This window comes from Hemicordylus capensis, chromosome 13 (genome assembly GCF_027244095.1).
Source record: "Hemicordylus capensis ecotype Gifberg chromosome 13, rHemCap1.1.pri, whole genome shotgun sequence".
Taxonomy (NCBI): domain Eukaryota; kingdom Metazoa; phylum Chordata; class Lepidosauria; order Squamata; family Cordylidae; genus Hemicordylus; species Hemicordylus capensis.
In genome coordinates this window covers 32212-52558 of record NC_069669.1, presented here as the reverse complement: position 1 = coordinate 52558, position 20347 = coordinate 32212, and the positions used below count along the sequence as shown (strand labels likewise).

The following is a 20347-nucleotide window of genomic DNA, read 5'->3' as shown; positions in this document are numbered from 1 at the left end:
TTCCGCATTTTCTACGGGAAGCAGCTGCTACTCTCCAGGAAGACACTTTGATCGTCACTCTAGACGTCTTTGAAGCCATTGACTCTAGATGGAAAACACCTTTGGGCGGGGCCTACCTGCGGGCGAGAGGCGGGATCAAAGGGAGTCCCGCGCGCGCAGGCTGGCTCCCCTCTGAGGCACCGAGTCCTACACAGTGGGCGTGCTGTGGCACCAAAGCAAGCACGGCGCAGGCGCTGTCAGGCGGACGGGTCGCGCTGAGGGACAGGCTGCGCCGAAGCGCTCCGCTTCCTGCGAGGAAACGTCCAGGCCTGAGACAAAAGGGGGGGAGGCAAGCCGGGAACATCCGGGTCATTCGCCGCCGCCGTTGCTGCTGTTGCCGCCGCCGCCGCCGCCGCCAGAATCCGGGACACGCGCGCGGGAGTTGCGGCCGCTGACGGTGAGGCCGAGGAAGGGGAGCGCGGCCCGGCCGGCCCCGCGGCGGAATGGGGCGAGGGGGAGGGAAGGCGGGCGGGCGGGCCTAGGCCCAAGGTCAGGCCCGGTCTCGGGTGGGGGGCGGCGGAGGGAAGGAGCCGCCGAGCTGGGCCGGGCCTGGAGGCGGGCGGGGGCGGCTGGCGCCTGGCGCCGAGGAGTGGAGTGGCGGGCTCGGGTTAGCCCGGCGGGCCTGGGCGGGGGCGGCGCTTGGCGGCCTGGCTGAGCGGGCGGCGCGGGCCGCCTCTGCGCCCTCCTCTTCTTCTTCTTCCCCTCCTTCTCCCCCTTCCTGCGGGGCTGCTGCTGCTGCTGCTGCTGCAGAGGACCGAGCAGAGGCGGAGGCGGCGGAGGATGTCCGGCATCGCGCTCAGCAGACTCGCCCAGGAGAGGAAGGCCTGGAGGAAGGACCACCCCTTCGTAAGTGCGCGCGGCCGGCCCTGCCGCCGGGAGAAAGCGGGGGCCGCCGCGCCGGGGGCAGGCGGGAGGCGCAGGCGGGAGGCGCTGCTGCTGCCGGCGGAGCCCCGCCCGGGGGGGCCCCTGGAGACCGGGGAGCCTCCAGGCAGGCGGGCTCCGAGTGCTGGGCTGGCCCGCGAGGGGCGCAGCCTGCGGGCGGGGAGGGGTGGAGGCCTGGCGGTGGGGCCCGGCCGGCCCTCGCGGGGCTCCCTCCAGGGCGGCGAGGACCAGGCCGCTCCAGAGTCCGGCCCCCCACCGTGGCGGCATCCGCCCCTCATCGGCTCGGCCCGGGGTGCCCCGCGGGATGCTGCTCCGAGCCCCGCAGCTGCCCTCCCTTTTGCCCCTCGGAGGCTGACACATCCGCAGCCAAGTGCCCGCCCCTGTAGAAGGGCAGCAGGCAGGATGGAGGTCTCCCCGCGCCGGGCCGCATGCTGGAGCCGGGCGTGCCCCTCCCCTCGGCCGGACGGTCAGGCCTCAGAAGACCAGCACCGACTCAGTCTGGATGGACAGCGGTGGCAGGAGTAGCCTTGCTCATAACTGTGACTCTTTCTAAAAATCTCTGTGGGGTTCCTGAGCTGAAGGTCTGTGGGAGAAGAGAGACCCTCGTCTTAAAAGCTGGGGAGCCCCTGTTTGCAACTGTCTCAGGTCTGCACTCTCCACTGAGAGCTTCAGAAGGGTCCTCCTGGTCCAGGCCCTGCCACCCACCTCACCCAGCTTTCTTTCCAAGGAATCCCAGCAGCAGGCAGATACTGGGTGGTGCCGCAGAATCGGTCCAGGGCAACGGTCCATGGGTGGACTGGGGTCTCTCTTCTGTTGAACACAATCTAAAATTGTTCTCAGAGTGATGATTGCTGAACTGTTGCATTAAAGAGGTGCTTGGCTTTTATCAGTGTGTTAGGATGTTTTGTATAGTGCTTAATGTTGCCTATTGGCATGTTTATTGCAATGGCTAGAATATGTTATTTCCTGTGTATGTCGTCTGGCATCTTGTTCAGCTAACTACCTAATCTATTTCAGGGCTTTGTAGCAGTACCAACAAAAAATCCAGATGGCACAATGAATCTCATGAATTGGGAATGTGCTATTCCAGGGAAGAAAGGGGTAAGACTGGATACATGCATTCTGCAGCACTGTTGTTCTTGCTGGGTTATTTTATTTTTTTAATCAGGATCGCATGAGTAAGCTCTGCCACATTCAAATGTTACCACCTATATAAGTGAAATGCCTCAATTCACTGTGTTCTTAAATATTCACACACATTATGACATCTACAAGTGTCATTTACGGATCTAGATACTCTTGGGGAACTGCACCTTTCACTGTCCATTCTGGAACTGCTTGCATATCACTGAGGTGGGGCACCTGCCTCCTAAGAAGCTTTCAAGATGATGGTGGCTATGAACTTGAGTTGGATGGGTGCCTGCTGGAGTGAGGGAGGGAGACTGGGCTCACCGCTCCAAAATGCTTGTTGGCATTCTTTCTGACATTCAGCTTGTACTCAGAAAGTGGTGGGTCTGGACACCTTTGCTATTGCTATAGCCCAGGCCTGCTCAAGTTAGGCCTCTCAGCTGCTTTTGGACTACGACTCCCATAATCCCCAGCCATAGTGGCCAATGGCCAGGGATGGGGAGTTGTAGGCCAGCATCTGTAAGAGGGCCGAAGTTGAGCAGCCCTGCTGTAGCCTCTGTTGGACTGTGTGGGGCTGCCTGCATTCAGCTGACTTGTCCAGTTCTTCCATCTGGAAATTGAACTGGCCTAGATGGGATCCCTTTGCAGCTGAAATAAGTCTTGTTATTGCTAACACTTTTCTATGCTTTCTTAACAGACACCGTGGGAAGGAGGCCTGTTTAAGTTACGGATGCTTTTTAAGGATGACTATCCCTCCTCTCCCCCCAAATGTAAGCCAAGGGAGAGTACAGAACTGTCCCATGGGTATTAATCTTTTGCAGGGCTGCACGACAGCCCCCAGCTGTTGCTGGACTACAGCTGTTGCCATCCCTAGCCACAGTGGCCAGTAGCCAGGGATGATGGGAGTTGTAGGCCAGCATCTGCAGGAGGACCAAAGTGGTGCAGCCCTGAGCCACTGTGCTCACAGGTGGAGGAGGCCTTATTGCTTCTAGCAGGGATCAAGTCGAGGTGCTTTGAAGAAGCACAGGGTCTGCAGAGAGGACACTGTGAGTCCCTTTGCACTCTCCCTTTCTGTTTTAGAAGTCTTGGGAGCATACGGCCCTAAACCACTAAGTTCAAGGATTCCTTGCTGAGTTTTATGCCTTTTTCAATTGCGACTTGTGACATTGTCATTAGGAGCTCTGAAAAGTGCCTCCCTTTGTGGATATTCAGGGGAAGAAGTGGATAAAGTGAGATGTATCTTTAAAAGTTTGTCTGTGGCTTTCTAGACTCAACTTCTAGTTGCTTAAAGAAAAAAAGCTTTTCAGTCTTCAGTTAGCATTATTGTTCTAATGAATACTAACTGTGTTTCAATTTGCTTGAAACATTTGCCCCACCTGGAAAGGAATTAAAGCGGTGCATTGCTTGCAGGGTCTAAGTGGGAGTATTTGATCAGGACCAGCAGAGTGCCATCTTAGTTCCCCAAGTGACTCATTGGGCTTTCTGCAGGACAGCAGCACCACTAAAGCATTCACTCCACTGCTCTCAAGTCAGCTGAGACAACATTCGACTTGAATTGATACTGTATTGAGCCCAAATGGCCCTTCCTTTCCTGAAGCTAAAGTTGGGTCATGGGGGGGAAAGGCATGTTTCTACAGGTGTGTGTGGGGGGGTGCCCCACTGCTGGGTGACATTCTTCCCCAGCTTGTTGCTACAGCCTTGCTCTTTAAAATAGCTTCTTAAGGGCTGAAGTGAACCGTGCTGAATGACTTCTCTTCTTGTGCAGGCAAATTTGAGCCACCCTTATTCCATCCTAATGTGTACCCGTCAGGCACAGTGTGCCTGTCCATCCTAGAAGAGGATAAGGATTGGAGGCCTGCAATCACAATTAAACAGGTATGCTTTTTTCTGCCCCACAGGGCTTCTTCACAGCCCAAGAACCCGCTGGGCTGGGCTGGAATCCTACTTTGCCTTGGTCACCCACAGGTTGGGTTGATTAAAAACACCAAGAAATGGGGCCAGCTACATCACTGACTTAAATCAAGTAACCAGCTTTCTAATTATAGGTTTCCTGAACAATCACACATTCTAACTGATTGCTTTTGTGTCCGCATCTATTTTTAAATACAGAGGGCCTTTTATACTGCTCAAGAGCATAGTCCAAAACCTCTGGTTTTTTAGCCCTCATACCTTTTGCCCTTCAGAAGGTATATCTGCTCTGGAGAGCTTTGCGAAATTAGGAATTCCTGTTTGTGAGTGTGCACTCTCTTTTTCTACGCACAAACGTGAGTGTAAGGGCACTACAGATCACTTACTGGAAGACTTAACTGCCTGGAACTTTCAAGAAACGAAGTGCTTCTAGTTAGCAAAACAGCATTTCTCTGGGACACAGAATGTAACTGTGTGCTTCTGCTTCTAGATTAAAAAAAGGTTGGCTTTAACTTGCTGTGTTTTGGATGGTTATGGATACAGTTTTCAGAGACTGGACTCTGAAGGGATGCTTTATATTACTGGAATCTGGAAAAAGAATCATAATTTTTAAATAAGAAAAACTGGTATCTTTATTTTTGATGTTTTTATTTACACTGTGGTAGCCAGGTGCATTTCCCAGGTTGCATGCACAAAAGCTGCAGATTAGAATCTGCATTTTTGTAGAGAGATCTATCCATGCACAGAGGTCCACTGTCTTCTCTCTGTCTCATCTAGATCTTGTTAGGAATTCAAGAACTCCTAAATGAACCAAATATTCAAGACCCAGCTCAAGCAGAGGCTTACACAATTTACTGGTGAGCAGCATTTTTGTGTGTTAACTCCTGTTCCCCAGCAAGGCCAGCTCTGAGGACAGGATTAGAGAGTATTGGAGTTGCTCTTGTGCCAAAAGAGATCCCAGGTGACTTGGCCGCCTCACCAGGGTTGCAATTCTTCCCCTCCAAAGATCTTACTAGATTTCCAGCTGTCCCCTACCAAACAACCATTTGAGCAGATAATAGCACAAAACTTTTGTGTAGCTAGTTTAATCTTTCAAGCACTTCCTGTGCAGATTCTCGGTGATTCTTACAGCAGGCCTGTAAGATCCATAGTTGAGGTCCAGGAGCACCAAGGCTGTGGGGAGAGGCTTGCCTAAGCCATGAGGCTTAAACCAGGAACCTCCAGCAATTCTGCATAGAAGCAAGCAGTTAATTCAGATGCTGTCTGTCAGCTAAATTATTTGGCTGTTAGTGGGTTACTGAAGTGACTTACTTATTACTAGTAAAAGTGTGAAAGAGATCAATTTTATGGCTGGCCTCCTTCCTTGATCAGAGGCTGGTTTGCTGCCGGGCCATAGGTACAGTACAGACTTGCGTTTCAATAGATTCCTGGGCTCCTTTGTCTGGAGATGAAGGCACATGTGCCAAAGGTTCTGAGACAAAAGGGCTGGCTGGAGGCTTGTGCACACAAGTGTGCCTATCTGTCTTCAGTGACTGGACAAGGGGCCGAAGTTCCCTCTCCATAACTTGTGGTCCCTGTCCCTTCCCCATTTGCCCTATAATATCCTGCTGGCAAATAGAGCTCCTGTTGCTATGCCCTTCACTCTGCATCCATTTCCAACTGGGAGTAACACTTGGTTTGCAATAACCTATTAGTGCTTGTGCCAGTGACTCAGCCAGCCATGTTCCAGGAACAGCCTCCTGTGGTGGAATGGACCCACTTCTGATGAAGGAACCTTCCTTGCTGGGCTTGCCATTCAAGGGGCTGGCTAGCTGTGGCAGATTGAAAGCTCCCTGCTAGGGAGGATTCCTTGTGTACTCTGCTCCTTGAAAGTCTCCCCATCTTTCTCTTTAGCCAAAACAGAGTGGAATACGAAAAGAGGGTTCGAGCACAAGCCAAGAAGTTTGCACCATCATAAGCTCCTGTCGTACTGCATCTTAAAGGAAGGGATTAATTTGGCAAGAACTTGTTTACAAACCTTTTGCAAATCTAATGTTGCTATGTACAATTAATAGTCACTTAGGGGAGGGGGTTGTATGTGTGCCATTTTCCATATTCGCCACTTGTACACAGTTCTCAATTGGCTGAATTGCCCCCGTTTTTCATACAGGGTCTCTTCCTTCAGTCTTTTGTATTTTTTGATTGTTATGTAAAACTTGCTTTTATTTTAATATTGATGTCAGTATTTCAACTGCTGTAAAACTATAAACTTTTATACTTCTATAAATCCACTAGTATCTCTAGTTTCTTTGCTCTCTGATGCAGGCATGCTTTAAACTGTTTAGAAGTATATTTTGCCTCTACCTGGCTGTATGAAGAAAAAGAAAATGCTCTCCACCCCCTTCCTCCCCCCCTTAATTTGTTTTCTACCAATAAGGAATTAGGTTGTTGTTGCTTAAAAGCCTCTGATCCAAAGTCAGCCAGCATCTTGATTCTGCGTCACTTCCTTTGTGTTTATGGCGTTTTTGTCTGTGTTGCTGTTTAGAGTAAATAAACTGTTTCTATAAAGCTTTTTGCCTCACTTTCTTCCTTAAGTTAATATTCCTGTTGTCATCTTAAAGATTCAACTCAGCAGTTTCAGACCAAGTTTATAGAAATGTCTCATTCCACCTGCTACATTTCCATTTAAAAGGATATTGGACAGCAGAAATGAAAGAACTCTGCCTGAGGACTCTCCCTGGAGATGGCTACTTACTGCCAGATGGACCAATAGTCTGACTTGGTAGCAGCTTCCTTTCTACAGACAAATGCAAGTAATGCCTAGATGTAGGCTAAAACACAGCACAGTAAAACAAAAATAGAAATGAGCGCAATGGTAACATGAGACTACCAATAATTCTGAGAGAATGTTTTATGAGGTTCTCCATTTGTCCATGCAAGTGTGTGAGATGGTCATTCTCATACAACACAGCAGTGCCAGGCTGATGCAGTCTGGCACTGGATTCATAGCCTCTTGCTCAGTTAGCCCTGAATGGCAGTAGTCCAGCAAAACTAAAAGTGCTGTCTGCTGCTCACCCAGTCCCGAGTCTGAGTAGGGCAGTGTGGAGAAGGGAGGCATATCCTTCCCCTCTTCTTCTGCTGTATGCAATGCTGGGGTAGAAGGTGGTGGTGGTTTTATTGGGGGTGGGATCAGGGGATGCATGCCTCATTGTAAAAAAATTCTTAAGCCTATTTTTACTTTCCAGGAGTCTTTGAGCTGTTAGGTCTTACCAACTTTACAGCTGAACAAATCTGGTGGGAAGGGGCAACATTAATTAGGCACTGAAGGGAAGCGCTTTTCTTCTGAGCCTATTAAATCCTGTCTCTCCAGCCTCTTTGCTTCAAAAGGTCAGAGCCGTTAAAAACTGCTTGCAACCCTGATTAGGATTAGGTCTGAGAAGTGTGTCTCACGGTATACTTCCCTCCTCTAGGATGTGCTTGCATATTTAATGGGTTGATCTTGTATTTCCCCATAACCAGTCTCACTAATTCCGGTTGGGCCCTCAGGCCTACTCAACTTGGGCCCCCCAGCTGTTTTTTGACTACAGCTCCCATAATTCCCAGCCACAGTGGCCAATAGCCAGGGATTATGGGAGTTGTAGGCCAACATCTGTAGGAGGGCCCTTCTCTATATAAACCACTTTGACTTTTGTTGAAAAGTGGCATATATAAATTTATAATTGCACTCGCAGGATGGTATAATCTCTCGCAGGTAAGCTGTTCAGTTTTTAAAAAATGTCCTTAGGGCTGGTCCTTTGGGGCTTTCTTTTACACAATTTGTCTAGAATTTGATCTATAATGTAATTAGTGAAGGTGTCCAATTTTATTCACATTTTTGTGAGGTAGCGCATATAACTCTTTGGAATGTGGGGCATATAGGCAACAATAAGGTTAAGTTGCCGTTTCTAAAAGAATGGTTTAAAAGAGCTTTTCTGAAATTGTTCCTTGCTGGCTTATAGCCATGCATTCACAGTGCCATGGTATTTCCCCCACAAGCATTGACAGAAATAGACTCCTCCCTTATCTATAATCTTCACCTCCAGGGCAAGCTGCTCTGACAGTGCAGTTAAAACCATCCTGCCATGACCAGTACAAGGGCTTATTGGCAAGCAGCCCCTCTGCTTCCAATCAGTTCTAAAAACATCTCCAAGAGAGGGCTGAGAGAGCTCCTGCCTACAACCCTGGGGAAGCTGCTGCCAGTCAGTGTAGACAATACTGAACTAGATGGACCAAGGGTCAGACTCAGTATAAAGTAGCTTCCTATGTTCTTGGCCCAGGACATTAATTCCTATACTACCAGGATCTCTCCAGGGCATAAGGCTGACTTGTGAGGGGTCAACTGTGAAAACACCGCTTTGAGAGAGCCACTATCCCCAGATTCTCCCCTTTTAAAACCACAGTATCTTACAGGTGGTAAACTGTGCCCTCGAGTTGCGACCACAGAGCCCTAACTTAATGGCAGGTGGGATGAGGAGAAGCAGAGCTGTGAAATACTGTTTTTCTTTAATTTCATTCATTGTCTTCATCATACAGTATTTGCCTTGAGTAAGAGAGAAAGTACATTCAACCGGCCTATGTACGTGGGAGGGAAACCCTGATTCCACTGCAGAATCTTTTATGGCAACTGTACTGCAAGAGCCCTTTTGATGGTGCCTGCTCGAGAAGGTTCTCCAGCACTGCTATGTTGCTCACAGCCAAGCATGCCACAGTAATCAAAAGATAAGTGTTATGGCCCAGTCCTGAGCATGTTTATGGGGAAAGGTCTCCTTTTCACACAGCTGGCTTGCTGTGTGCAGCACATGCCTCAACCAGTTCCTCGGAGCTGCTGCTGCTGCTGCTGTCCTCTTCAGATGTCTCCTCATCAGAATTTTCATCACTCCTGGTGATTCTACAAATGGAGATCAGTGTTAATAACAAAAAGCCAATAATCATCCATGAAGGGAAATGAAATGCTAGAAGATCTTACCCTGTGATTCTGGCAGGTCTATTGGGATTAGAAAACTCCTTTCCAGAGTCGACATCAAAAGGATCTGAAAAACCACAAATGAAGATGGTCAGCCTGTGAATCCCTTTCAAGGTGAAAAATAGGTTTGTTGTTTATGGAGTGCTGAAGGAACCACCTATGCCTCAGTGAAGACAAAGTGGTCCTACTTCAGAAGCAGTTTCTATGAATTCATAGAGATGGATTTTTTCTAAGCCAAGGTTAAACTGTTTGCCACAATATCAGCTAATGAGCAGTTCTTCTATTTATGAGCCTCTCTCCTGCTGGTGCAAAGCACAAACAAGAAAGTTCTTTGCTCAAGAGCCTTCTTGCAGGACTGGCCTCCCTTTGGTGCCAATGTTGTTATGGGGCAGACTGGCCGGAGAAGGAGGAAGCAGCAGCTCTAAGACTGGACACCATTCTTTCTTCTTCTGAAAATATTTTGTATGATACAACAGAGATTGGGAGCCTTTTGATGACTGAGAAGTAATGACTAGGTTAACGCATTATGTTAAGAAGCATCAATGGAGAAGCAAAAGATGAGTTCTTACCCATTTCTTCCTTTTCATTTTCACGGGGATGGGCCAGGAATTCTTGTTCAACTCTCAATACTTCATCTTCACAGTTACAAGCAGCATATTTCTCCAGAAGGTCTCTGTTGAGATCAAGGAACACTGTTCCCCATTTGAATTTTTGCAAGAGAGTTGTGGCAAGATCAGAGAATCCTAAAATAAGGAAAGGAAGATCAGCTGTTGTTGTTGTTATTATTATTATTATTATTATTAATTTATTTATAGGCATCTGTCTGACCCCTGAAGGTAGTACTTGAGACTTTCCCAGCAGCTGGATTCCAATCTTAAGCAAGCAATCAGACAAAGACAGGGTTTACAATTTCTTACTTTAGCTCTGACAGAGAGCAGCTCCTCAAAATAAGAACAGAATCCTTATAACTGAGTTCAGAGAGAATGCTTCAAAAGTCTATATTTTTCCCTCGTGTAACACAAACTAGTCCCACTCTGTTAACCCTTTCTTTCCTTTGCTTCTATTTCAAAAGCAACTGCTAAATCATTTCCCCTACTGGCTAAGGACATTAAAACTAGTTCTTCTAAAGTTCTTCAACACCTTGTCGTATTTCACTCTTTCAAAAGGTGGGACTGTATATAGGCCATAGCAGCACTGACATAAGAAGGGAGGGTACTGTGGGGGAAGCGAGGTTAGCATTTCTCTGCACTGAAAGCTCTGTCATGTACCTGCTGGCAGACCACCACCCCTCCACGGCTCATTCCTAAGAACATTTGCAAACCTGACTTGTTCATCCAGAAAATATGTAAGGCCATGAAAGCAGCTACAAACAGGTATTCCTACAGTCCCTGCAAGGTGGAGGAAGAATGAGAAAGACAACCTGGATTCGTGACCCTTCCCCCCAGCCTCACCTGCAATGCAGAGCGCAGCAGCCAAAGCTTCCGCACAGGACAGCTTGTACGGCCGGCCATAATTCACTGGATTTGCAGCCACCAAGTAGGGCAGCAACCGGAGATGGCTTCCTTTGATTTTGCTAAATGGCGTCTCGTCCAGCTTTGCCCAAGAGCAGTCAACCACTGCAACTCCATTCTGAGCCACAATCTGCCTGAAAAGGTTCAAATAAGGCTGTGTGAGTGAAGGCCGTCTGAGATCCAGACTGTTTTGACAACAGAGCCTGAGTAGGAGACAAGACTTGCTCAAAAGCATCAGCAATTTCCTCTCGGTGCTACAGTTCTTGCTAAAAGAAATTAGAATGACCAACCAGAAGCACACAGTTGCTTGACCAAGCTTGCAGCAACACCATCTGGGGAGGATACTTTGTCTCTTGCTCAAATCTGTATGAGTTGTCCAGAATGCTTCAGGGGTAAGGGTGGAAGCTGCTGTGGCACAAACATATGTGTGTGGGGGGAAAGATAAGTTACAGGCAGAAAAAGAGAACCAGGCACCTGAGAAAAGCAAAGCAGCCATGTGTGGCATGGGGGGAAACAGCTCTGGCTGCCCATGCCATCTCAAGGAAGAATAGGGCAGCCAAAGGATCAGGAGGAGACTAGAGCATCCTCTGCATGAGGAAAGGGTGCAGTGGCATGGGGTGTGTGTGTGTGTGTTAGTTTCAGGGGAAAGGCAACTGAAGAGTGAGAGAGGCTCCCGCTAGAGACTTCTCCCAGGATGCCTCAACGAGAAGCCTTTCCCCTAGCTTTAGAACCTAGAACAGGGCAATCATCTAAGCAAACTGACTGGCAGGAGCTGCAGAAGGCCTTTTAGGGACCCGGCCTCATTTGGACATGGAACTCCCTGGCCCAAGAGATAGTGAAGGCCACTGACTGGGGTAGGGATTTGGCAACACGAGAGCTCAGTAGAGCCTCCACATTCAGAGGCAGTCTGGCTGGCAGGTTGGGAGCCATGCCCCTCCTCACCTGTCCGCGGGGGAGACGAGGTGGCTGGCGGTGGGGCTGAGGATGAGCCCCCCAAAGCGCTGTCCGAGGCGCAGCGTCCGCACCAGGCCCTTCCGCACCAGCCGCCGCCCTGTGCAGCGCCTTCGGTCACACTGCCCCAAGTCCCACATTGCCAGCCGCACCGCCGCTGCTGCCGCCGCCGCCATCCCGGGCCCCTGCAGAGCTGCTCCGGCTTCCTCTCCACCGCTCTCCAAGGAAGCTGGGGGGGGGAGAAAGAGGAGGAGGAGGGGGCCGCATTCAGACAGGGCACCGAACCAGAGTTACAGGTCGCCGGCCACCTCTGGGGCCGGGTCCTGTCTGAACACGTGCAACCCGGCCTGGCAACCGAAGCACAGGGCCCCCTTTACCATCTCCCGACCCGGACTCAGGAGCTGGGGGGCGGCGGCGGCTGCTGCTCGCTTCGCCGGAGGGGGGCCGCCCGGGGCCGAGCTGTCACTCCCCGCCAGGCATCGGCCCCCGCCCCCTTCGGGCTCCGGGCCAATCGCCCGCCACTTCCTGGAGCGGCGGAGCCACGCCCACAGCCTGGCGTCCACATGGCGGCACAAGTGGGCGGAACCAGCTCGGGGACCAGCGGGGGCCGGGGGATCCCCCCACCCGCCTCTGGAGTTCCCCGAGGAGCTGGGGAGGGGCGTCGTCGTCCTCAGGGCACAGACCGCGGCTCTAAGCTGGCTCCTGCTACGTCTGAATGGGGCGGGGAGGACACGCATCCACCCAGCACCGCCCGCTCGCCCGCCCGCCCGCTCACCCTCCCGCAGGACCACGGCCAGGCCCTCGCGGGGATCCGGCCGGGGCTGACTGGGGGGCTGCTGCGGCCGCCTCCGCCGCGCCCTTCCTCCTCCTGGCCGCAGCGGCCGACTCATGGCGGGCACTTCAGAGGGAGAAGGAAGAGGAAGGAGCCCCGGAAGCGGAGGGGAGCCGCTTCCGGGCCAGGGCGGCGGAGGAGCAAGATGGCGGCTGGGGAAGGGCCGGGAGCGGGGCCCGGGGCGGCGAAGGCGGCGCCGCTGTCGCTGCTCCTGCTGCTGGCAGGTAAGAGGCGGAGCAGCCCCCCCCGCGGGGGGGAGGGAAGGGAGAGAGGGCGGGCACCCCACCCCACCCCACCCCACCCGGGCACCCCACCCCACCCCACCCCACCCCACCCGGGCACCCCACCCGCGCTCCTCTCCCTCTCTCGCTTTAGGTCTGGCTGCCGCCGGGAAGATGAAGGTGGTGGAGGAACCCAACAGCTTCGGGTGAGGGGCGGGCCTGGGGCGGAGGAGGCTGGGGGTTCCCGGCCCTTTCTCCCTGGGGCGGGCAGGGGTATACTCGTGAGTCAGATGGGCCGCAACCCAAAACTTGGCCTAAAAAAAGCCAAATCTGGTAACAGAGCCGCCCATTCCTTCCTCTCCTTCTCCTCCTGGAGCCTCGCTGGGCCCGGTGGCCGGCCGGTCGCCCGGGGCGGGGCGGGGCGAGCTCAGGAGGGAGGCGGCGGCTGCTGCTGCTCCCTGGGCCGCCTCACGGCATCCTCTCCTCCTCCTCCTCCCGCCCCCCAGGCTGAACAACCCGTTCCTGCCCCCGTCCAACCGGCTCCAGGCCAAGGTGGCTCCGTCTCCGGCGTCAGGTGAGTTGATGGGCCGAGCGAGGCTGCTGTGCTGCTCAGGGCAACCCAGCCACCAACCCACCCGGCTCTCCCTGCAGGCCCCGAGCACCTCCTCCGACTGGCCGGCAAGTGCTTCAGCTACGTGGAGTCCATGTAAGTGGTTGCTGGGGGTAAGGGGTGGGGTGGGGCTGTGTGTGGGGGGGCAGAGCAGAGCGCCTGAGCCCCCCCCCCCCCCCCGCAGCTGGCTTTGTCCTTTGGGCTCCTCAGGTACAAGTATGAGTTCTGCCCCTTCCACAACGTCACTCAGCACGAGCAGACCTTCCGGTGGAATGCCTACAGTGGGATCCTCGGGTAAGGAGAGCCTGGCCTAGTCCAGGGCCTGCCGCCTTGGCTTCCTTGATACTGTTCTTTGGGTCTTGGGAGTTTAGCCTCACACACGTGCAAATCACACATGCCCTAAAAACACAGAAATAGCAAGCCAGAATGTGCTGCCTGTGAGCAGGACTCTTCTCCTTTGAGCTCGGCCATTGTGCCAAATTGTAGCTGAGGTTCCCTGCACCCTCGCGTTCCCTGCACCTTTCTGCTCTTGTTCTCTGCACTGTAGAGGGGACAGAGACGTTTTAGCTGCTTTGTCTGTCAGTACTGGTTTCGATTCTGCTTTATTAGTGGTGATCTTTATGGGGTGGAGAAACAAGGTTGATAGATAATGTAGAGAGAGACTGGGAGACAAGCAGGTACTGAGGCAAGTGCGTATCTTGTAATGAAGGGATACGTCCCAGTCAGAAAGAGAATGGTGGAGGTGGATAAATTCAGGTTAGTAAACACTATGAGAGTAGCTGTTTTTAGCAAGTTAGCTGTATTGAAAAAGAGTCCTTTAGACTCTAAAGTTTAGAGTTTGCAAGGAGAGCAGATAAAAGTAGCAAGTTTGAACGAATAATGTGATTCTTTAGTCCCCCACTCCTAGAAAATGTACACAGAATATTGACGTTCCTGTACAAAAGATTTGCACTAGAAATTTCCTTTTGATGTTTGCTTGTGCCATACAGATTGCTTAACAAAACCAAAGCATTTTCTGCTCTCCTAGAATCTGGCATGAATGGGAAATTGAAAACAACACATTTGTTGGCATGTGGATGAGACACGGAGATTCATGTGAAGCCAGGAACAGACAGACAAAGGTACAACAATATGACTCACTAATAAAGCAAAGAAACCCTTATTCAAACCTATGGTGCAGTTACACCTGGAGTACTGCGGAGAATTCTGGTCACCACATCTAAAAAGGGACATTGTAGAACTGGAAGAGGTGCAGAAGATGGTAACCAAGATGATCAGGGGCCTGGAGCACCTTTCTTATGAGGCAAGGCTACAACATAAGAACAGCGCTGCTAGATCAGGCCAAAGGCCCATCTAGTCCGGCATCCTGTTTCACACAGTGGCTCACCAGATGCCGCTGGAAGCCTACAGGCAGGAGTTGAAGGCATGCCTCCTGCTTTTACTCCCCTGCAACTGGTACTCGGAGGCATCCTGCCTTGGAGCCTGGAGGTGGCCTATAGTCCTCTGACTAGGAGCTGTTGTTAGATCTCTTCTCCATGAAGTTATCCAAACCCCTCTTAAAGCCACCCAGGTTGTTGGCCGTCATTACATCTTGTGGCAGAGAGTTCCACAAGTTGAGTATGTGTTGTCTGAAAAAGTACTTCCTTTTGTTGGTCCTAGATTTCCTGGCAATCAGTTTCATGGGATGACCCCTGGTTTTAGTGTTATGTGAGATGGAGAAGAATTTCTCTGTCCACTTTCTCCACTCCGTGCATGATTTTACAGACCTTGATCATGTCTCCCTGCAGTTGTATAGGTGGGCCTCCTTGGGCCTGATCCAGCAGGGCTGTTCTTATGTTCAAAGAAGTCTTTCAGTGGTGTTTTCTGCAAGGCTCTAAAGCGATCCTAAGTCTCACCATGACACTTTTCCAAAATGCTTCATTGTTTATGTGGAGTAGAGGAAGCTGCCGTCTGCTGAGTCAGATGGGCCACCGAGCTCAGTACTGTCAGTCAACTGGCTGGCAGTGCCTCTCCAGGGCCTCAGGCAGTGTGAGGTCTTCCTCAGTCTTTTTCCTAGTGGCTCTTTTAGTTGGGGGTGGAACTAGGGACCTTCTACTTGCAAAGTAGGTGCACTGTGCTGGTGTAGCTCAATACTTCACCTCTTCTTCAGAAGGCTCCCCCACAGACGACGACCGCTTTTCAACAATAGTTTCCAAAGCAGTATATATAGAGAAATAATAAATAAATAAGATGGGTCCCTGTTCCCAAAGGGTTCACAATCTAAAAAGAAACATAAGACAAGAGGCAATGTTTGGGGATTTTTTCTGAATGAAGCACTTTGCTAATATTGGAAGAGGTAAAAGGTCCTGTAGCAGCTTTCTGCTAATCTGTGTCTACTTGCTAAATGTACCATACTGCATCTGGGGCAAAAAAAGCAGAGGGTATTACTTGTATTTAATGGGAACAATGAAGCTCCTTTCCTTAATGCTCTAGCAATACTTGCTGCTTGCTGGTTAACAAGTTAACAAGTGGTTCCTGCTGAAATGGGGCTTGGATTCAACATGAAGCCAGCCACAGTGACATATTAACCTGTTCTCACGAGTTTTCCATTTTTCTGCTTCCCAGGTTCTTCTTGTGTGTGGAACCAGCAACAGATTGGCTCACGTATCTGAACCCAGCACTTGTGTTTATTCTCTCACATTTGAAACGCCACTGGTTTGTCATCTACACTCTCTCTTAGGTAAGGTAAGGTAAATAACTCTGTGGGTGTGAATTTGGAAGCCCCGGAATGATGTTCACTTGCGCTGAAATTTTAACATTGTATATGTCTGAAATGCCCATCATTCCCTAGTCTAGGAAGTCTTGTTATGCCAGCACCAGTAGAGCTGAGCTCGGCTGTCCTCACTACAGTGGGACTGAGAGATCTCCCGCTGCTGGTTTCAGAATCTACCTCCTTTCGAGGCGATGAAAAGGCCTCCTTCGCCACAGCAGCCCTTGAGTGGCATTCTGCTAAATAACAGTGCGGTACTTTGTTACTGTGATGCCAGCGGCTGCCTATGCTGGTGTAAGTTCTGTGTGATGGTGTCACAGGACGCGCGCCAGTGCTGCACACATTCTGGCTGGCCGTGCTGCCCTGCACTTAGGAGGGAAGGCGAGACCTTAGCTGTGGCATCCTGGTGAGCTTGGGGAATGCATCAAGGTGCTCAGCATGACTCTGGGGCACACCACATCCTCCTCCTCCTTTACTCAAAGGTGCGGGAGGGGAGGCGGTCTCCTCTTGAGCCTTGGAGAAACAGCTTCTTGCTTTTGTAGCCTCTCTGTGAAGGCCGTGTGGGGCTGCTTCCACAGCCTCATGTCCAGCTCCAACCACTTTGGCCCCTGGCGCCAGCAGGATCATGCCCCTAGTCTCACGGTTTTGCAGGTGGCACTCCAGTGCTGGTAGCACATGGGGACGTGACAGCAGCGGGTGTACATGGCAGGTGGGCCACAATCCTGTTTTCGCTTGCCTGAGAGTAAGTGAGCAGAGGATTGGGCTGGAAAGCAGCAGCCAGAGTAGCAGAGCGGATTCAGGGACAGGGTTCTTCTCTTTCCCAGTGTACCCTTCCTTGCCTGAAGTGCTTCGGAGAAAGTGGGATGAAGCAGAGCAGTTGCTGTACGAGGAGCTCATCACCCAGCAGGTTGGTTTGCACAGCTTGAGGGCCTGAATGCAGCCACCTTTCTTCCCTCAGAGAGTCCCTCCCTGCTAGTGGAGGAGGGGTCCCCTCAAGCAGTGGGTTGGTGGAAGCAACTGCTGCCTCACCCCACCTGGACCCCCAAATGTGTTCTTGTCTGGCACGCCAGCCACCTCCGCTCAACCCTTTGCTGGTTTTTTTTAAAGAAATAAGGAATATTTCTTTTTGAGAAAACTTAGTTTAAAAGGAAACCTAAGCTTAAAACAAACATATTAACACCCACACTTCTGATTCAGGCTTCCTGTAATGGGCACCTCCACCCTAATTGCATTCAGATTCAGCTTTTTATTCCTTATCCAGCCTATTACCATCTGCAAACCAGCATTTAGGGAGGTTATTCCATTTCCTGATGAAGCTGACATGTTGAAATAGATTTGGGTGTTGTCAGCATACCTACAGCACTCTGCACCAAGTCTCTTGATGATCTCCCCCAGTGGTTTCATACAGATGTGAAAAAGCATTAGAGATCGTATGGGACTCTGTGGGATTCCATATAAAATCTCGCTTTGAAAAGCAACAGTCCGCCTGTACCTCTCAGGCAGAGTTCAGATGCTGTCACTTGGAGACATCTTCTGAAATCTGCCCAAGAGGTACAAACAGAGCCATTGTAAAACAGTGCCTCCCCACTCAACCTTCTCAGGCAATCCAAAAAGATACCATGGTCAATGGTATCGCAAGCCACAGAGGGATCCAAAGGACCAACAGAGTGTCACTCCCTTGGTCAGTTCCCAGTGAGAGCTCATCCATCAGGCCAACTAAAGCAATATGTCTCCACCACAGTCTGCCTGAAAATCAATTTGATATGTTGTGAAAAATAAGGTTTAATTTGGTATTTTTGTTTTCTAGGGATACAAGAAAAGGCTACGAGAGATATTTGAAGAAGCCAGATTTTTAAAATCAACAAGACGGAGTGGGAGTGAGAGAGAACATCAAACACGGCAACATCTGGAATTTGACTCCATAGAAAAGTGCAACAAGGTGCACAGCGGGTGGCTGATGGGCTTTGTGGCTGCTGCAGCTGGCCTGCGTTCTGCTCTCTTGGCTGTTCACAGAGAGTCTCCCTAACAACGGGAGGTGGCGGATGGGCGTGTTCCAGGCTGCAAAGCCACCACCAGGCTTCAGGGACTGCTGCCTCCCAACTGGAGTAATGGTGGCTAAGACCTGCTATTTGTGAAGAACCCCAGAGTTGGGAGGGCCCTAACTGTTGTTACCACTACTACAATTACAAATATTGATCACTTTCAACAAAAGTTCTCAAAGGTTTACATAGAAAAATTAATGGGTCACTGGTTTGGCTTCTTATGTTGAGCTGCCTAATTGTAGGATAAATTAGATCCGATTTCCTAGAAAGAATCACTGCCCTGATTCAACAAGTCCACCTTCATACTACTTGTTTCCGTGTCTGAAGCTTTTCTGCTCGGGCAGCTTGTGTGTGCTGCCATTGTGTAAATGGCTGATATGGTGGTGAGAAAGAACTCCCCTTTCTTTTTCTAGGAGTACCAACAACTTTCTAAAGATGTACAGAAACTTATAGAATTATTAACTCAGCATGGAGTTGTATATGAAGCAGTCTTGAGTAAGTTTCACAATTCTTTTTCTCCCCTTCTTGATAGATCATCCAACATTAAGGTGGCAACCCTGTCAACATTTCTGGGGAAATAAATGATTTTGAGCTCAGTAAGAGCTCCTTAAAAGTAAGAAGACACAGAATCAGGCTGCAAGTCTTTGTGGTTAGACCACACACAGGCACACGTTACATCAGAAGAAAAGGGATGTTCAAAGGCAGCTTCTGTCTCTATCTCCGTATTGGGGGCAGGGGAGCCAAAAATGCCTCTGGCTGTTCCCATCCTGGAAGTGGACAGCTTCTCTGGAGTCCTTTTCTGTAGAGTGGATTGGAAGGACTCTGAATCACTCCTTTCTGAGGCCTTACGATAAAACGTGTGGTTGCTTTGCTTGAAAGCTTCAGCAGTGGAGGATAAATCCTCGCTTGGGGCTTTCAGCCTGCACCAGTTGAGAGCATTTGGACCTCTCTAGTCTGGGTGCTACGTGAACTGTCATCAGGCTGCTTGCTTCCTTTTGTTCTCTCCTTAGCAGAAGACTGAGCAGTGTCATAGCAAGGGCAGAGAGGGCTTGTATTCACAGGGGCGGCCCTTCCTTCAACAGCGGCGCCTTGCCACTGCGCCTGCTGTTGGCGGTGCCTTGCTAGCACTGTCCCTCCTGCCACCCGTTCTGCTTGCTGCTGCTGCTTGCCAGCCGGCTGACAGAGCAGTGAGATCTGGAAGGGCCCTGTTCCTCTCTGAACCTGCCAGCTTCTGACCAGCCCACAAGCCAGCTGGGAGTGAAGTGTGCACGTGCACCCTGATGCAAACACAGAGTGCATATGCACCCTCCGTTCCCAGACAGCTCATGGGCCGGTCAGAAGCAGGAAGATGTGTTCCTCTCTGGAGGCAGGAGCAAGGCCCTTCCAGCATCTGACTGGTCCACCAGCTGGTCCAAGCAGCAGTGGGTGCTAGGAATGGGGTGGAAGTTCTGAATGGCGAGGCCCCCAGCAGCCCATGTTCTCTGCTCCAGAGACGGACTAGCTATTGTGTCCTGGCGAGCAGGCCACTCTTGTACAGAGTTGGGGCCATGAGGGATCACTCAGTTTTGGCCATTCTTGTCTTTGATTTAACGGATGCAGTATTTGTGCATTTATTGGAGTGTGTGTTTTAATGAAACATTAAATTGTGGGAACCAATCCATGCCTCATGGGTGTCCCTGATAAGATCATGCAGACTGAAATGTGCTAATGTGAGTTCAGCTATAGGCAATCATTCTCTGTTTTCTAGGTGGAAACCATCATAAGCATGTCGCTCAGGCACTAGTGACGGAAAAGCCACCTCTTACCACCAGTTCACAGGTTGATCGGCACCTGCACGGAGACACAGGCATTGGGAGGGACGCCCTGTGAGGAAATTCTACCTGGAAATGCTCAGCACAGAATCTCTCGTGGCAATGGATTTCATCCCCATTATGTGGTTCTCTGAACCCTTCCTTGAGGAGAGAACTGGTTACATCGGAGACGATGTTCTTTGCAGGCCAGCATCTGATGTACTTTCAAATCTGCTTCTGGTTCGAGGCTTGTCCTGCACTGGGGTGAAGTGAGGTGGGGCCCTCGGCTCGTCTTCTGCCTGGAGAAGCACAGCCGGCCTGCTGGGGGCCTGGGCTTGTGCTTTGCAAGGGTCTGCTCTGGTGCCTCAGGCCAGAGGAACTGCCAACTGCTTCCAGGCCTGGTGACTAGTGTGCGCTCCAGCTCCCTTCAGTGGAGACTCTGACCTCATGCTGCTGCCCCCCACCCCACCCCCGCAAAGAGCTGCCTGCGCTTGGTGGGAGGTTTTGCCCAGCAAAAGGTGTCTTTGATGCAACAAGACCTTGTCTGGGGATTTTTAAATAAAGATGCAGAGCTGAAAGCATGTGCCGTGTTCCACAAAGGTACTTTTCCCCGCTCACTTGGCCTGGTCTTGCCCTTTGTGGCCCTATCTGGACCTCTTCTGACACATTTCTAGTTGAAGAGCTGATTTCTGTGTGGTGAAAT

General features: G+C 50.9%; 3 protein-coding genes across 6 annotated transcripts; 2 read left to right on the top strand and 1 right to left on the bottom strand.

Moving 5' to 3' along the window:
- The first annotated feature begins 140 nt into the window (after window positions 1-140).
- Window positions 141-6505, top strand: UBE2I (ubiquitin conjugating enzyme E2 I). 2 transcript variants are annotated; one of them, XM_053276516.1, is made up of 7 exons: window positions 141-436; window positions 790-885; window positions 1939-2022; window positions 2747-2819; window positions 3815-3924; window positions 4735-4814; window positions 5851-6505. In XM_053276516.1, the coding sequence occupies exons 2-7, from the start codon at window positions 820-822 to the stop codon at window positions 5912-5914; spliced, it is 477 nt and encodes a 158-aa protein (XP_053132491.1). In that variant the 5' UTR covers window positions 141-436; window positions 790-819; the 3' UTR covers window positions 5915-6505. The 2 variants fall into 2 exon arrangements, with proteins under 2 accessions (XP_053132491.1, XP_053132492.1); XM_053276517.1 differs by lacking the exons at window positions 141-436; window positions 790-885 and adding an exon at window positions 966-1793.
- Window positions 6506-8459: 1954 nt separating this feature from the next.
- On the bottom strand, window positions 8460-11576 carry TSR3 (TSR3 ribosome maturation factor). Its single transcript, XM_053276515.1, has 5 exons — window positions 11392-11576; window positions 10390-10583; window positions 9508-9681; window positions 8942-9005; window positions 8460-8863 (listed from the first exon to the last, which is right to left on the bottom strand). The coding sequence occupies exons 1-5, from the start codon at window positions 11574-11576 to the stop codon at window positions 8746-8748; spliced, it is 735 nt and encodes a 244-aa protein (XP_053132490.1). The 3' UTR covers window positions 8460-8745.
- Window positions 11577-11600: 24 nt separating this feature from the next.
- LOC128336602 (N-acetylglucosamine-1-phosphotransferase subunit gamma-like) lies at window positions 11601-20225 on the top strand. Of its 3 annotated transcripts, XM_053276503.1 has the most exons (11): window positions 11949-12456; window positions 12608-12659; window positions 12960-13027; window positions 13105-13159; window positions 13274-13357; window positions 14091-14184; window positions 15668-15782; window positions 16637-16719; window positions 17620-17751; window positions 18268-18349; window positions 19602-20225. In XM_053276503.1, the coding sequence occupies exons 1-11, from the start codon at window positions 11964-11966 to the stop codon at window positions 19721-19723; spliced, it is 1380 nt and encodes a 459-aa protein (XP_053132478.1). In that variant the 5' UTR covers window positions 11949-11963; the 3' UTR covers window positions 19724-20225. The 3 variants fall into 3 exon arrangements, with proteins under 3 accessions (XP_053132479.1, XP_053132478.1, XP_053132480.1); XM_053276504.1 differs by lacking the exon at window positions 18268-18349 and having other exon boundaries at window positions 11601-12456; XM_053276505.1 differs by lacking the exon at window positions 12608-12659 and having other exon boundaries at window positions 11976-12456.
- The last annotated feature ends 122 nt before the right edge of the window (window positions 20226-20347 follow it).